General features: G+C 35.5%; 2 protein-coding genes across 5 annotated transcripts in view; one reads left to right on the top strand and one right to left on the bottom strand.

Annotated features, from left to right (window-relative positions):
- LOC106056452 (serine/threonine-protein kinase par-1-like) overlaps positions 1 to 911 on the top strand; it is a 44779-nt gene extending 43868 nt beyond the window's left edge. For all 4 annotated transcript variants that reach the window (XM_056033621.1, XM_013213214.2, XM_013213218.2 and 1 more), the window contains one exon: positions 30 to 911. In XM_056033621.1, the coding sequence (XP_055889596.1) occupies positions 30 to 250 (221 nt within the window). In that variant the 3' untranslated portion in view covers positions 251 to 911. The remainder of the gene's footprint in view (positions 1 to 29) is intronic.
- A 1033-nt stretch (positions 912 to 1944) lies between these two features.
- LOC106056453 (uncharacterized) lies at positions 1945 to 15142 on the bottom strand. The gene is made up of 7 exons (XM_056033185.1): positions 14828 to 15142; positions 13096 to 13204; positions 12275 to 12409; positions 7527 to 7768; positions 6042 to 6167; positions 4479 to 4707; positions 1945 to 2493 (listed from the first exon to the last, which is right to left on the bottom strand). Exons 2-7 carry the CDS (start codon positions 13109 to 13111, stop codon positions 2300 to 2302), a joined length of 942 nt encoding a protein of 313 aa, XP_055889160.1. The 5' UTR covers positions 13112 to 13204; positions 14828 to 15142; the 3' UTR covers positions 1945 to 2299.
- Between the last annotated feature and the right edge of the window lie 939 nt (positions 15143 to 16081).

Here is a 16081-nt window from a genome sequence, read left to right as displayed (position 1 = left end):
ATCACACTTGCTTTTTCTATCTCTTACAGCGGGTGACAAGTCCAATCAGCTGAGCCCGTCTAAATTTCTTCAACAATTTCATAAACTCAACCGACTTCAGGACATTCGCGACATGGGCGGAGGAGGCTCTCCTGATGAAGTGCATACGAGGCAGGAAACAGACACGCCGCTGAGTCAGTCACAGGAGAAAGAGGAAATGGACTACCTAACTCCCGTGACCCGTGTCACTGTTACTATAGGCCGACACTGACATAAAGGGTTGAATTTGAAATAGGATTGTAATTCACAGATAGCTTCATTAAAAAAGGCGAGGCTACAGGTTTCTTTTGCTGGAGAGAGAGATGTATCGAGACCATCGGAATAGAAGGCCTGTGCTTTGAAATGCATCGTCGCAACCTGTGGGCAGTGGAGACCAATCGCTCGTTGCCAAGTCGTACAGACCTGTGACGTGGCAACGAGCTATTGGTCTCCACTGCCCATAGGTTAAGACGTCGCAGGTCAGTGTTGAGGTCTTCTTTAACGCATGGTCTCAGATGTATAGCCAGATAATAATGACAACAATGACTTTCGTAGACACACGTTTGATCTCATTGGAAGCTTTATTCATAGTTGTACATCTCTTGATTTAAAAATATGGACTGAAATACATGATGTATTTTAAACAGATAGTATTTCTATTTTTCTCTTCCACACAATCACCTTACTGATGAATGTTTAGAAAAACACAAAAACAGTTGAACAAGTGAGTGACCAAAGAATTGTGGATACATGGACCCAGCTGAAACTAGGATATAACTTGTGCTGTTGAGATAAGATGTAGCTCTGTCTTTGTGTTACTGCCATCGTTGATCATCACGAGCTACTTCAAACCTTTGAATATTGTTTTTAAATATTATACCACATACTTCTTATTTGTTTATTTGTTTTTTTATCAAGAAAAACAATGTGTCGTTGTTAGTGTTATTATTATCGTTACAATTCCTCTTATTAGCCTGACATTTGTTGGGGATGGCTGCCTGGTCGTGCGGTTTGCTCGCTGAATTGTTGTTTGGATTTATCGATGGTCCCGGGTTCAAACCCTGTCCGCTCCCATCCCATTTGGACTAGGAAGTAAACTATCTTCAACTCTGAAGGAACATCCGAAATATGTAAAACATTTTACAAACAAAAAGTAAAGGCGATTGGTAATTTTGCTGGCCACATGACACCCTCGTTCACCTTGGGTCGCAGAAAAGATGACTTTTACATAATCTGCCGCGTAGATCACAAGGTCTGAAAGGGGAATCTTTTTTTTTTTATCTTTCAAACTCTTTATGGGTGAGTGTCAGCTGTTTTCGAAAACGAATTAGAAGATTTTCCTAGATATTAGAAATTTGACAGTTTATGTATATCATTCAGAAACAAAACAAAATAATAGCTGATTGGTCACACGGTGAAAACTCTGGTTTGACCGTTATATAATAAAAATATAATAATCTGAAACTAAAGAAAGCTATCTTGAGCACGCTTTCAGCGGGTATTCCCGCATTCGGCTCAAATGTTTGTTACCATTCATGAACATTTTGCGCACCATCTTATGTAGAAATGAGCTCGACTGTAATAGAAGTACTTAATATCCATGCTCACTGGAAAGACTCTTCGTACAATCCAAGTATTACAAGAAATACTGTAGAATGAGAAGTTATAGTCAGCCATCAGTTTCATAAAGGAGGAAGTGATACTTTAAAAATACTGTTATTTTGCTACTTGTTTATAACTATAAAATTCAGCTTTAAATCACAAATATGAATGCCAAATATGGGTGCAACCGTAGTGAAATATAATGATATCCATGACCTATCTCTATTAATAAAATCCTACTCTACTAGGACCCCAGTACTCTTGAAATCAAAATGAACAATCATTTTCGAATTCAATATAATTTTTATTTTTAAGTAATATAATTACGCAACAAAAAAAGACATCTTTAATTATCTATATAGTAGATCTAAGCGGTAGTCTTTATAAGAGGCGTTGATATTCATATTATAAAATATGTGTACATTACATTGGTAAGTGTTGCGCAACTTTAGTGTACATATTATTTTTTTTTTTCATTTTATTATTTTATACCATCTACAATCCATAAACAGTTCATACAGTAACTTGTTATTATAAAGGGGAAAAAAAAAGAAAAATCTGTCACAAAAAAAATATTTCTGTACATGCCATATTTTGAATTGGGCTCCCAAGAATGCATAAATCTCCTCAATCTAAAAAAAAGTTAATTTAATCAAAGTAAAGTTGTATAGAGTGTCAACTAGCAGTTCAAATCAAATGCCAAGTCCACAAGTGGTAATGGCATGTACGCTTGATTGGTCACGTATTTTTGCATGTCGGTCTTTCCGTAAATTGCCCACTGCAGAAATCCATGGATGACACCCGCTGCAAAAGTTCGGTAGTTCTCTAGCCTGGTGTTGTTCGTAGTTCTGCAAACGTTGGCCGAATGACAAACTGTAACAGTAAATAAAGTACGCAAGGTCAACAGATCTCCAAATGTACATTTTATTTGCTAAAGTATATTTTTAAAAAAGTCTAAACACTTGAAAAAATGGTGAAAGCATGGCAATAAATACTTGAGTTTTAGTGATTAAAGACAAACATATAATAGTGAGAAAGAAAGTGCTCCCCAACCTCACTCAACATCAAATAAATAGAGGAATGGAGAGATGGTCAAACTGTTAGCTCTCATCACAGTCCAATACAAGGCGCAGGAAGAGGAGAAAGAAAATATTTTGATCCATTTTTAGCGGTCCCCGAAAGGGGAAAAGACGCTATTAGTTTTGTGTGGCCTGTTTGTCCCGTTTAGATCTCAGAAACTATAAAAGAAAATGAAAATCCGACATCATGATATTTTAGATCAACTTTTTTCTTTTCTGAAAGCGAAAAATCTAATTTTTTAAATCAATTATGCAAGCAGTTTCTTAATATAAATACACCATTTTTACAACTATTCACTATTAATAGTAACAAACACTGGAGTCTTTGGTTGACATGTAGGCACACACCGGCCGCAGGGCTACTATTTATCTGTAGAACATTTTACCAAGGACTAAAAGGATTATTTTTTTTTTACGAAATGTTTTTTTCTTTTTGAGGATTTGAATAAGAAATTGACCCTTTACAAACAATTAGATCAATTAGATATTCATTATAAGACATCAGTTTGGCCTGGTTCACATTTAACTTCACATTCACTTTCACCTATCCTTTGGTTTGCTGGGACACCACACATGATCTGTCAACCTTCTTTCTCCATTCTTCTCTGTCATTCGCCTTTGATAAAATTTCATTCTGATATTCTTTCTGGAAATATTAAAACCTGCCTTTTTACCTGCCTGGGTGGACCACTTCGGGGGCCGATTTTGAGTTTGTGTTTCCACATAAACTGTCTTTGTAACCTTGTTTTAAATGTATTTTAAATCGTGTAGTTTTATTTAGGAAAGAGATAATGAATTATTAGTAGACATTCACATTCCATTCAAATATGTTTGATTGCCCTTTTACAGGAAACCCTTAGGCCATCTCATTATCTGCCTGCCATTAGTACTCATTTCAGTTTCTCGGCCAGTTTAAGACTCGCCCATTCCATGATACCGTGTCTTGCTTCTGTCTGTTACTCGTAGGAAAGTCTTTGCAAGAGACCAGAATCTTTTGACATAGTCTAATCAACACAATCGTAAAGTAACCTCAAGACATCTTTAGATCGAAACGAAAGATCTTCACATCTGGCACTCAAGCAAAATTAGCTTTCACAGGCTGGGCATCTGTACGGCATCTGCAATCCAGGACCCTTCCTTTATTCGTGCTCTCAATGTGGATCTATCCAGTGCCACTTTTAAACAGCTTTTAGTGTCAATTTTGAAGAGCTTTAAACTTTGAATACATCAGTATACCTTAAAAGAGGACGACCAGTGGCTCTCCTGCCTTCTGACAAAGCTAAGGTTCAATAACTGAAGTTCCTTATCTAATGTGGGTATATTCCTAAAGTTCTGTAGCTCCAAAAAGGATTAAAACTTCTAAAATTTAGTGAATTGCCTCCCTTTAAATATACAATTGTGACACTTTGTCCAGCCCATAATGTAAGAGGCCGAGCAGACCATTTTTTTTTTAGTTTATTATTAAGATATATTTTTACAAAGCTTATATCAACTCACTCTGACTGTCTGTCTGTCTATATGTCTGTCTGGTAAAAAGAATGATAATTAAAGTAACTAGCGGCATTTGTTTTAGGGTACAATTTTATTATTACTATGTTTTTTTTGGGCAGATTTTGGGTCATTGGTTAATATGCATGACTAAATGCATGACACGTAGGACGTAATCATATTCTTTTTGGAAGTGGTGTCTGTATTATATAAGATATAAGATAAGATACTACAGATATTAAACAGTGATGGATAATAGGTAGAACGAAATGTATAAGAAAAAAAACTTACCATCCCAAAGTAAATCGTCCATAATGTCGCAGTGACCAAAGTCCTTGACCTGCATTCTGACCTTGGTGCAGTTCATAAGATCGTAAATTTTTCTGTAGTCTGTCCCAGGAATACAGCACATAGGTTTCTCTTCAGACAGTTGAGACATGGAAGCCAGAATTTTCACCTTAGAGTTTAAGGTCTGCAAGACCATTGCATCCAAACTCATTGGATCTAGAAACACTGAAGCCTGTTATCAGTGGAGAAACAGAAAGAAAGGAGAGAGTTTTGTTCAAAACTTTGGAGCAAATGTTATAATATTTGTCATGTCAGCATTATAATAATTACGAGATCATAACAGACCATACACAAGCTTTAAGGCTTTAAACATTTCTTACTAATATACATTTTAATAGGTAAGATTTAATGCTTAATAGGTAAGTCTTAATGCTTAATAGGTATTTCTTAATGTCTAATAGGTAAGACTTAATGCTTAATAGGTAAGACTTAATGCTTAATAGGTAAGTCTTAATGCTTTATAGGTAAGTCTTGATTGCAGCCAACAAATTTGGCCTGAAATAAATGGAAAGCCAATTCCAAACCTTTCATCAAGTACTAAAAAACTATTTAAAAAACCTAAAGCTGTAAGTCTGAAGAAGAAAATATAGTATTGGAAGAATCATACTAATTACGGTAACTTACAATACAGTTAATAAGTGTCTGGACTTCAATCTCCACGCTATTTATTGGGAACAACCAATATCGGCAGTAGGTGTACGCCAAAAAAAAAGCGATATGAGGACGGACTAACCGAAAAGAGGCAGGAAGTTCCAAAAAGAGACACAAAGCTCCAAAAAGAGACGCGAAGTTCCAAAAAGAGGCACAATGCTTCAAAAAGAGACACGAAGTTCCAAAAAGAGGCACGAAGTTCCAAAAAGAGGCACAATGCTTCAAAAAGAGACACGAAGCTCCAAAAAGAGGCACAAAGTTCCAAAAAGAGGCACGAAGTTCCAAAAAGAGGCACAATGCTCCAAAAAGAGGAACAAAGCTCCAAAAAGAGACACAAAGCTCCAAAAAGAGGCACAAAGCTAAAAAAAAAAAAAGGCACGAAGTTCCAAAAGAGTCACGAAGCTCCAAAAGAGGCACAAAGCTCCAAAAAGAGGCATGAAGCTTCAAAAAGAAGTGTAAGCTAGAAAAAGAGACATAAGCCCCCCTCCTCTTTTAACAAAAGCAATTATCCATGAGAAACATTTAGAGTACGAGAATGCCTCAGTATTATATATTCACTGCAATGTTTTCTTGAAGAAAGCGGAAATTATAACATAAAGTTTCTATTCATTTAACTTTTAGAAATACGCTTGCTTGCTAAATATCTCGGTCATTAAAGTGACCAACCAAAAGAATTAATAGAGCTAGAGATCACAGAAAGTGATAGCTTCATTTTAGGTTTTATTAAGTTTCTTTTTTTTTTAATACAAATATATCTTAGAAAGAGATAACACTATTATTTAAAGAAAATGACATAAGTATAGATTTAGACGATTAAATGATGTGTATACGACCTAGAATTGTGAAGTTCATGACCTGGGCTATTGTCCGGCTCACGTTGACCATGACTAGTGTATCATCACAACCAGCAGAGTGACACAACAAAGAAGTCTTGGTCCAGTCAGCCTGAGCTACAATCTGATCGGACAAATGGTTCTTGATCTAGAAAAAAAAAGATCCACTTTAATTGAGGACATAATTGAGATTCCATTGTGATATTTTAAAAAAATCCTCCCTCCTTCTTTCTATCTCTCTCTCTCCATCTGTCTCTCTCTCCCCCTGTCTCTCTAATTCTCTCATTCTCTCTTTCATTTTCTCTTCTCTAATTTGTGTGTGTGTGTATGTATGTTTGTGTGAATGTATGTGTATGTGTGTAAGACTTAAAAACAGTTTTAAAGTACGACTACTGCACGCTCAAGATCTAACAAAAAAAAAAAAGGTTGGCCAGTTCTATGTACGCTATAGACTTAATGCATGTAGGTTGAATAGCCATGTGGACATAAATTTTAATACCTCCATTCCTAATATTTACTTTTACACATGAACGTACAAAATATAGTCTGTTCATTTCGTTACTTAATCAAATGAACTTTGAAATTTGTGTTTAAAAAATATTATTACCACTATAGCAATTAGACACGACCGAAAGTCTTACACGAGGCACTGTCTGGGTTTTTATTTTATTTTATTAAATACAATTTTAAATCTACGTCTACAATAACCTAGGTTAGGCCTCTCAGGTCTTTTTTTTTATTATTTTCTTGACCTCTTAGTTGACTATTCAATGTACTTGAAAACTACTTCAAAGTGTTACTCACTGACAAGTCTGTGGCTCGAGTATCCAATACATTCGAAATTAACATTTTGTTTTATTTAGCATTTTACGTTCACTCATTACTTTAACATAATTAATTTCTTTGTCTAATGCACTAGATGAGGGACAAATTAAAGCACGAGGGTCCTATCCGGCTAGTCCTAAATATAACAGATCTTCTCATCTACATATCACAATGAATAGCATATCACGGCTATAGCTAGATATCCATCCTAGATAATATGGAACAAAACAAGCTTGGCTATAGCACGCGCTTCTTGTTGACATGGGTATCAAGTTTGAGTATCAAAAAAAAAACAAAAGCAAAAAAGTAGTTTTGTCAGAATTATTGATTTGAAACAAACTGAAAGCAAATGGACAAGCTTAAAATAGCTGATAAACTCCAATGGGGGCTAAAAATAAACAGTCTTCGCGTATCGAGAATCCAGATATTTCTAGAATTATTCTGAAATTGCAGAGTATATAAATGATATAAGTAAAAATTCAGGGTCGTTTGATTATTGTGGTTCATTCTAAACCCTGTAAAAATATTATGCAAGCTGAACTTTACTTAAAGCATTATGGAGCTCATTTATTATGCGATTTAAGTTATGTAACTTTGATTCGCGAATCTCCAGCAAACGCTTGGATGTCGCGTCTCTAAATGTACATCTAGAAATACAAGTGGATACTAACATCACACTTACCCACTGGGTCGTGTTAAAGAACAACTCTATGGAAGGGCTCTCATTCTGGCGACCTACAGCTCTCACTGGAGACGTCAGCTGGTCCAGTTGACCTGGGTAGTAACGGTCAAAGCCGACAACGATGTAACCGCGACTAGCCAGCTCAGTCAGAAGGATGGAATAGTAACCAGAACTCGCCCAACCATACATACCACCGATGAATAAAATAGGAGAATATAGTCCAGATGGTTTGGGGAAATACACTAGATATTTTGTAGGAGAAAAAAATATACATAATTAAAGGTGAGTTAAATACTGAATTACACGATGTATTGCTTAGTAAATTAACATAAGGATTACATTAAAATACAGATAAATATAGTTTAAAAGAAACAGAAAAACCATAGTCTGTATTATGTCAATGATCGGTAGCGACCTATTTCGATATGGGGGCCTAGGGCCGCATCAAACTTAGAACACATCAGTTCTTTTAGAACCAAAGCTATGCAGAGTGTAAAGTTTCTAGTGGCCCTATAACATCGATCACGAGCTGAACATGACACGCCAGTGGCATTTCTCGTTATGTCCTATCTATTACTAGCCGCATAAGACCCGCGGCCTACAGGCCTCAGTTTGAGTGTCACTGATCTAGTGGATTGAATTGAGATCTATGTCAAACTTGGGGAATCTTCCTTTCACATTCTTTTATTTTGTCACGAAAAAGTAGAATGTAAAATTGGTTTAATCGATCAGCCGACACATTCATATCTATATAGCAGAATGTAAGGCGTGTGTCCCGCATAGAAATCAAGACCGTTTGACCAATCATGATAAAACTTAGCATAACTTTGAAAGTTTGAAAAGTGTTTGGTGAAGGATCTATCAATTGGGTTTAAGGTTTTGAGTTTTGGCACATCAATTGGAGGATGCTTTAAAAAAACGGTTTGCGGCTGTCATTGTCAATAAAAGGGGCCGCAAAGTGTGAAAGTGGATGTGTGTGTTGGGAGGGGGGAGGGGGACTTTGAAAAACAAATAGGGTCGAATAAATATTGAAATGAGAAACCTAAGAAAAGTCAGAGATTATTTGTAGTCTTTTTGTTGTGGGTAGGAGGGTAGGGGTGAGGAGAGGCTGATTGGGAGAGGGAGGGTTCCGAGAGAGATAGAGAGAAAGAGAGAGAGATAAAGAGAAAGAAAGAGATAAAAGGAAAGAGAAAGAAAGCGGGCAATTTCATTTCATTGTAACATATACAATAATTCTCTTGCTGGGGTGATACAAGGGAATGTTGCGGCTATACTTAACAATATGAAGCCCGAGAACAAATCAACGGGCGTAGCCGGTGTGTACTGCTTGTTAGTAACGAAACGACAAAAAAATACGTTGTGATGCAAATATTGAACATTCTGAACGTTTTAAATGAATTATAAAATGCTTCATTCATTCACTTATGTCAGAGAGGTGTCATGAGTAGAAAAAGCCGGCAATCTGAATCGAGCATTAGGGCCCGTCGGATTTGGGTGTATTTTAGATATGAATTTATAGGCCTATTTAAATATATCTTTTCTGATACTTTTCTGGTACTTCAATCCTGAATATTTGTAAATGTACATTATCATTTCTAGTGATCTAGTTAGGAAACATAGAAGTGACGAGGCCAATAGTGTTTCCAATGCACTAGTGCAGTGGTTCCGAAACTTTTTTGTCTCGTAGACCCCTTGCCATGTTTTTAAGTTTTCGGTAGACCCCCCAGCATTTTTTGAAAATTCATTAACTTCAGATGTGCTTTTCTCACTGATTACTATGCGATATATATTTATTGATGACATTCAAAGCAAAAAAAAAAAAGCAAAATAAAATTTAATATGCATTACAAGAAGTAACTAAACAACAACAACAAAAAACGCCTATTGGTGGGCAGCTTTGATAATAAAATGTCAATATAGGGCTTCAATTTAATTCGGGTTAACATTCTATCTTCTCGATTAGATGATGTCTGACTGATTTAAATTTGGAAAGTAAGAAAATTTATCATTGTCATTGTATGCTTTATTAATTTAATCCTCACATGAAACACTGAGATTATGCCATCGTGTTGATTAAATTTAGGTTATCACATTGTAGCTGCAAGTTAACCTCTTTCAATTTATGAAACAAGTTTGTGAAATAGACGATGTCGGATTCCCGTTTAATTTCTGTGTTTTAAAATAGGATCTTAGCAACCAAGAACTCAGAAAAAATAGTGTCAAAGATAAGCCTTTCGAAAACTATCATACTTCAGTGTGAAGGAGCAATTGATCAAAATTTCAGGCAAAAAGCAATTCTTTATGAATTTCTTGATTCATAACAAAAATATAATAATACCACTACATTATCAGGCAAGGTTAACTAGTCCAGCTTTTTAAAAAAGTAAATCGTAATAACACTATAATCATTCATTGTCCAAAACTCATTTCACCATTACACCTTTGAACTGTATTGTTGGTTAGAGGAATTTTTAATGATATCAGATATAGGATTGTGTAAAACAGATTGTAAAACCTCTTCAATGGTTGGCAAAGTCAATATTTTGCTTATAGTGTGCAGTTTTTTAGAGTTTGATATAAGCCTAAGTAAATATATTGTAAGACGCTCACAAACCTATTCATCCCTATGATGTTTAATCAACATTTTTCTACTGTGGCTTTATTCTGAATTTAAAAGTTTTCAAAAGTATTTCAAATCTTAATCTATTTTATTTCATGTTGACTTTTCTCGATGTTCCAGCTTCGATGGTTTCATAGCGACATAGCTTCAAACTTTGTTACATAAAAATAAAGAACAAATGCAATAGTTGTTCTACAAAGAAAGAATGAAGCCAAATTTTAATAACCAACAATTTACGGTCAACATTTTATTTTATAGACTCGGCCATGTAAATTATTACTTTCGTGTAGACACAATTTAGGTATTTAAAATAATACGTTAAAATTTTTAAATAAAAAAAAATCATTCCACTAACAGGGTTGAAATTCAAAGGTACAAATCATGTGTGAACGAGTCAATTTCATGAATGGTCATGCTTCAATGAGATCCGCCTTCGTAGACCCCCATTAACAGGCCATAGACCCCCAATTTATTTTTTCACTTCCGTAGACCCCTTGGAAGTCCTCGTAGACCCCTGGGGGTCTATATAGACCAGACCACTTTGGGAATCACTGCACTAGTGCTTTCGTTCTAAATATAGCTTAGAAACTATGTTATCAGTAAGTCTTGATGTGTTGGCCTTGTAATCGCGATATGATATATCAGAGATCGAAATCTCGGTAAACTGATTGGCCTAGTTCGGTTTAATGTCATGAGATAGTATCAAATACTAAACATCACAATGTTGAGAACAGGATAGATTTGTATTTGATGTGTTCGTATTGCTGATTACTCATTACATGGTACGACTAATACAAAGAAACATAGTCTCTGGTAAAGAGAGTGATGAGAGAGATAGAGAGTGGGAAAAACGAGAGAGAGAAAGAAAATAGAAGAGAGAGAGAGAGAAAGAGAATGAGAGAAAGGAAGAGAAATGAAGATTGGAATGCAAAATGTAAGCAAGTGAAAGAATAAACCATTTTTTGTTAGTGCAAGCGTAAATTGATTTTGACAGTGACAGCGACGAGTATTGTTTACATGCAAGTGGGGACCTTTTCTTACATCTTGAGGCTTTTGCGAATAAACAGGTAAACTGAATTCATTTACCCTATAGATCGCAAGGTATGAAAGGGGAATTTACTTATTTTTGTTACAAAGCTTATATCAACTCACTATGTCCTTCTGTCTGTCTGTCTGTCTGTTTGTCCAAAAGTTTGTACACGTTAATTCTCGACACCCAATCTCGGATCAAGCACTATTATTTCGTTTACCTAACAACACAAAAATCAATTACAACAATTAACCAATTAGCTAATTAACTATTGGTAATAAATTACTTTGCCTAGTATATCAAACAAGGAAAAGAAATAGTAATTGGCTGAAGTGTTGGTATAAGCTGAACTAGTCCCGTTTATAGATTGTCGTTTGAGGCTTATTACAAATGTAATTACATGACAGATCCAAACTAATTGATACACTTAATATAAGCTTTTTTTTTATCTAAAGTATTTTTTGTATTTCGCTTATTTTTAAATCATTTTCCACAGTGCTTATAAGTAATTTTGTAAAGTAAGAGATACAGACAATGTCTCCCACATGACATGTCGAGAAGCCCTAACAAAATGAACCAATTAAAAGCCAGTACTTGTTATAAGGGACGATGCACACATACGTTGGTACAGTTGTTATTCACTGGAATACGTTTTTTTTTTTCAAGTTTGTTTCGACCCTATTAAAAAAAAAGGCCATTTGAGAATAGAAGCGCATTTTTCCACAGCATCCCTTTGACTGTAGAAATCTGGAAAGGCCTGCACCGGGAGCTCTTCCATCTAGTCTTGTCTGAAGGTGACACAATATATGTGACCATTACTTTGTTGAGTCACATCATATACGTAATGGGGACTCAAGGTTTTGGTTCTCGTTGAGCTGCCGAGGCGCATCTACAGTGAATTTCTTTATTTCTATTTAATAACCGCAAGACACTGCGAAAGGGCCACCACTCCAACAATAGGAAAGTGATGGGGATCCGCTCTTGGAAAGGTGAGTTCTAGGCTATGGAATCTTTGCATCAAATGTGTTAGCTTCCAGCCTGATGGAGACCAGTTATCAACCCTGGAACCACGTACTTGTAAAAAAAAAAAAGATTTACCTGTAGAGTGCAAAGGTATGCCATCTGGCTTTGGTGAAAAGTCAATCCAGTCCGTGTCGTACTGTCCAGGTGTAAATGGATTCTGTCCATAACAAGACACCACGCAAATAAAAACAACTCCGGACACTAGTTTGCCTATGTAGAAAAACAAAAACACTTACTTTTAGGAAACTTGTATAGAAGCTAACAACGCTTCAACCGGGATACATTTGTCAATGAGGTTTCGTCATATAGATTTAAACATCTTTCTTTCTATGGTAAGAACCGTCTTTACTTTCCCCAGCAAATGTGAGACACTTGTAAGAGTTAAACCCTTTATCAATCATCTCAGTAACTTATTAGTTGAGCCCAGGATTAGAGGAGTAAGTCTCTACGTTGTTAGGTAGACCGTGTTGTCACGTAGGAAGTGGAGTTGGGTGAGTCCTTAGTAGATAAGCTCAAAGAATTAGTCGTATCTAAAACTACAAAACACAAATTAGAGAAACCTTGCTATTTATTTTTTAGTCTAGTTAACATATCGTTTCTTTTTTCTATTGTTTTTATTTTTCAAGCTGTGGGATCACATTTGATATGTAATTTTTAATCTGACTATTCTACGTGACGTGTTTGTTAGCGCTTCAAAAAGAGATTTGTAGAACTTTAATACTTCTTTAAGCATGGGCACCCCAAACCCATAAACCCTAGCTTTAAAATGATGAAATATGACACAATTTAAAAAAAAAAAGTTTCAATTTAACATTTAACTGGTTTAGTCTAGCGCGTCAAATTATCCTTAGTAGGCGTGATAAACAGTGATAAAAAATTAAGCTTTAGATACGTACCAGACAAAGCCCTCATTGTAGATCAAAGAGTGACGCCAACAGAATGACACGTCAACAGCGGCTGTTTAAACAGCACGATGCAGCAGTTACAGAGCTTGTTTGATGTCTTCTGTAATATAGGACAAACCTTGGTATGAAGACATTTGGGAACGAGAGAGTGAGAAAGAAATGCATAGATAGATAGATAGATAGATAGATAGATAGATAGATAGTTAGATAGATAGAGATAGATAGATAGATAGATAGATAGATAGATAGATAGATAGATAGATAGATAGATAGATAGATAGATAGATAGATAGATAGATAGAGATAGATAGATAGATAGATAGATAGATAGATAGATAGATAGATAGATAGATAGATAGATAGATAGATAGAGATAGATAGATAGATAGATAGATAGATAGATTGATAGATAGATAGATAGATAAATAGATAGAGATCGATAGATAGATAGATAGATAGATAGATAGATAGATTGATAGATAGATAGATAGATAGATAGATAGATAGATAGATAGATAGATAGATAGATTGATAGATAGATAGATAGATAGATAGATAGATAGATAGATAGATAGATAGATAGATAGATTGATAGATAGATAGATAGATAGATAGATAGATAGATAGATAGATAGATAGATAGATAGATAGATAGACTTTAAAAACTTCCTTTATGAGGCTGATGTCTGTTTTGTAAGAGCGATTTTTTTTGCCTCTTAATAACAAATGAGTGATAGAGTTGAACAAGAATGAAACATTAGTTGTTTCTATTTACTCTGCCCCAATTCTCTCTTCCCATGTAAAAATCCTGGCTAATGGAAAGGTAAACTAATGGAACGTATGCCAAAGGCAATCTTTTTTTGGTGAGCTAAAAGGTGGTCGAAGTAACAGAGGCGCCCCACGGAAACGCTTCAAAGACCAGCTTAGGCGTCAACTTTCCTTGGCTGACATAGAAGAGAGCACCTCGTTGCATGCGGCCTCAGAACGAGATAGCTGGAGGTCACTCAAAAAGGCCGCGGGATACACATTTCAGACCAAAAGAAAATCTGCTGCCGAGGACAAACGCAGACGGCGAAAAGAAAATCTAAATCGACCGCCTGCGGACAATGGTTATGCTTGCCCTGGATGTGGAAAAATATGTAGGTCACAGCTGGGACTGCGCAGCCACGGGAAATACTGCATTCCTCATTAATCTTCGGACTCGAAGACTAGCCTTATTATTAAATAATGGAACGGTTAAATAATGGAACGGTTAAATAATGGAACGGTTAAATAATGGAACGGTTAAATCTACTCAGAGTAAATAACATTCGAATGATATGACTTATAGATCTAGACTTACAAGATGGGGCACCAAATGTTCCTGAACGCTTGTTTATTCATGAAATTATGAAGTGAAGGCGGCCAACAAACAGAACTACTCACTGACCTAGGTCTATTCAAGTTTGTTTAGACCTCAATCTAAATATTCCTTTTTTTAAATTATATTTTAACATATTATAACGGTCAAACTAGAGTTTTCTAATTGTGGCTAATTACTAGTCTATGTAATACATTTCCCAAAGAGATACAGCAACTATCAAATTTCTAGGAAAATCGTTATGCTCGTTTTCGAGAACGGTTCCATTCTTTTGTTGTTGTTTGTTTGTTTTTAGCTGATGAAGAGTTATAATGTAATAATAAAATAATGATACAAAAAAAAAGATTATATTTACATTCTTACCGTTTTAGATTGGAGGTAAAAGCCTTTTTTATATCTGTACACTTTTTGTTGATCGAAATACCAAAAGTAAACAAAGAACTTTCCAAGTTTAAACTACAAACGTTTGTTAGTCCAGTACACTTTAAAAAAAAACATGTAATTGTTATCAATGAAAATCAGAATTTACAACAGCCTGATAGAGAGATAAGCGTTACAGCTGGCCTACATTTCTAACTAGATAATTTAGATCTATGTCAAGCTTTTACTCAAACTCAAGCAGACATTGTGGTCCAAATTTTTCTTTTGGCAACCTTCATTTTTACCAAGCTTATTTCAACTCGGGTCACGGGTTCGAATCCTGGTAAAAAATTGGGATTTTTAATTTAGCGATCTTTGGGCACCTCTGAGTCCACCCAGCTCTAAAGGGTACCTAACGTTTGTTGGGGAAAAGTAAAGGCTGTTGGTCGTTGTACTGGCCACATGACACCCTTGTTAACCACCACAGAAACAGATCTGCCCTACCTTATCTTATATATTACAGACGCCACTTAAAAAAAAAGAAGATAAATACGTCCTATGTCTGTCTAGTCAAAATCTTGTACAAGTTATTTTTCCTCATTCCCATTCTCGGATCAAGTTGAAACTTTGAGCAAATATTCACAACCAACGATACCAAATGAATCAATCACAAAAAATTACCAATTAGTAAATAAGTTAGTCGTAATTAGTGCCCACATGGAAGACTTACATTGTACTAAGCTGACAAGAGATATGCCGTGAAGTAACGAGAAATAGGCTATGTCAACGATTGAACGGTGCCTTCCCCAAATACAAGCGAGGTTTTTAAAAACTATTTTTTTTATACTTAACTTGTTAAAAAAAAACAATTATTTCAATAAGAATGAAAAGCAAACATCACTACAATTAAATAATATACTAATAATGAAAAATTATATGGTCGCTTCCACATGATTTTCTGATGCCACCGTGAAGTAAATCAATAGAGAAAAATATCAAAAAGAGTTTATGTTACAACCAAACTCATAGGTTTCTCTTTAGGGTGAGACGCACACACGAAAAAGCGACGGCAAAATTGTGTTTTTGCAAAGCTTATGAGCAGTGTCGGCTGGCACGACCCAGTTTGAGCCATGTCGAGGTCGACAAAATTTATGTCATGTTGTCAACAATTGGCTAGAGATAAATAACTGGTAAAATCAAGCTAGATCAAGATAGAATAACGCTCCAGACTCGTTTCAACCAGATCTACAAACATTG

The sequence above is a fragment of the Biomphalaria glabrata genome, chromosome 6 (assembly GCF_947242115.1).
Source record: "Biomphalaria glabrata chromosome 6, xgBioGlab47.1, whole genome shotgun sequence".
Classification (NCBI taxonomy): domain Eukaryota; kingdom Metazoa; phylum Mollusca; class Gastropoda; family Planorbidae; genus Biomphalaria; species Biomphalaria glabrata.
The sequence above is the reverse complement of the archived record's forward strand: the minus strand, read 5'-3'. Positions and strand labels throughout refer to the sequence as shown.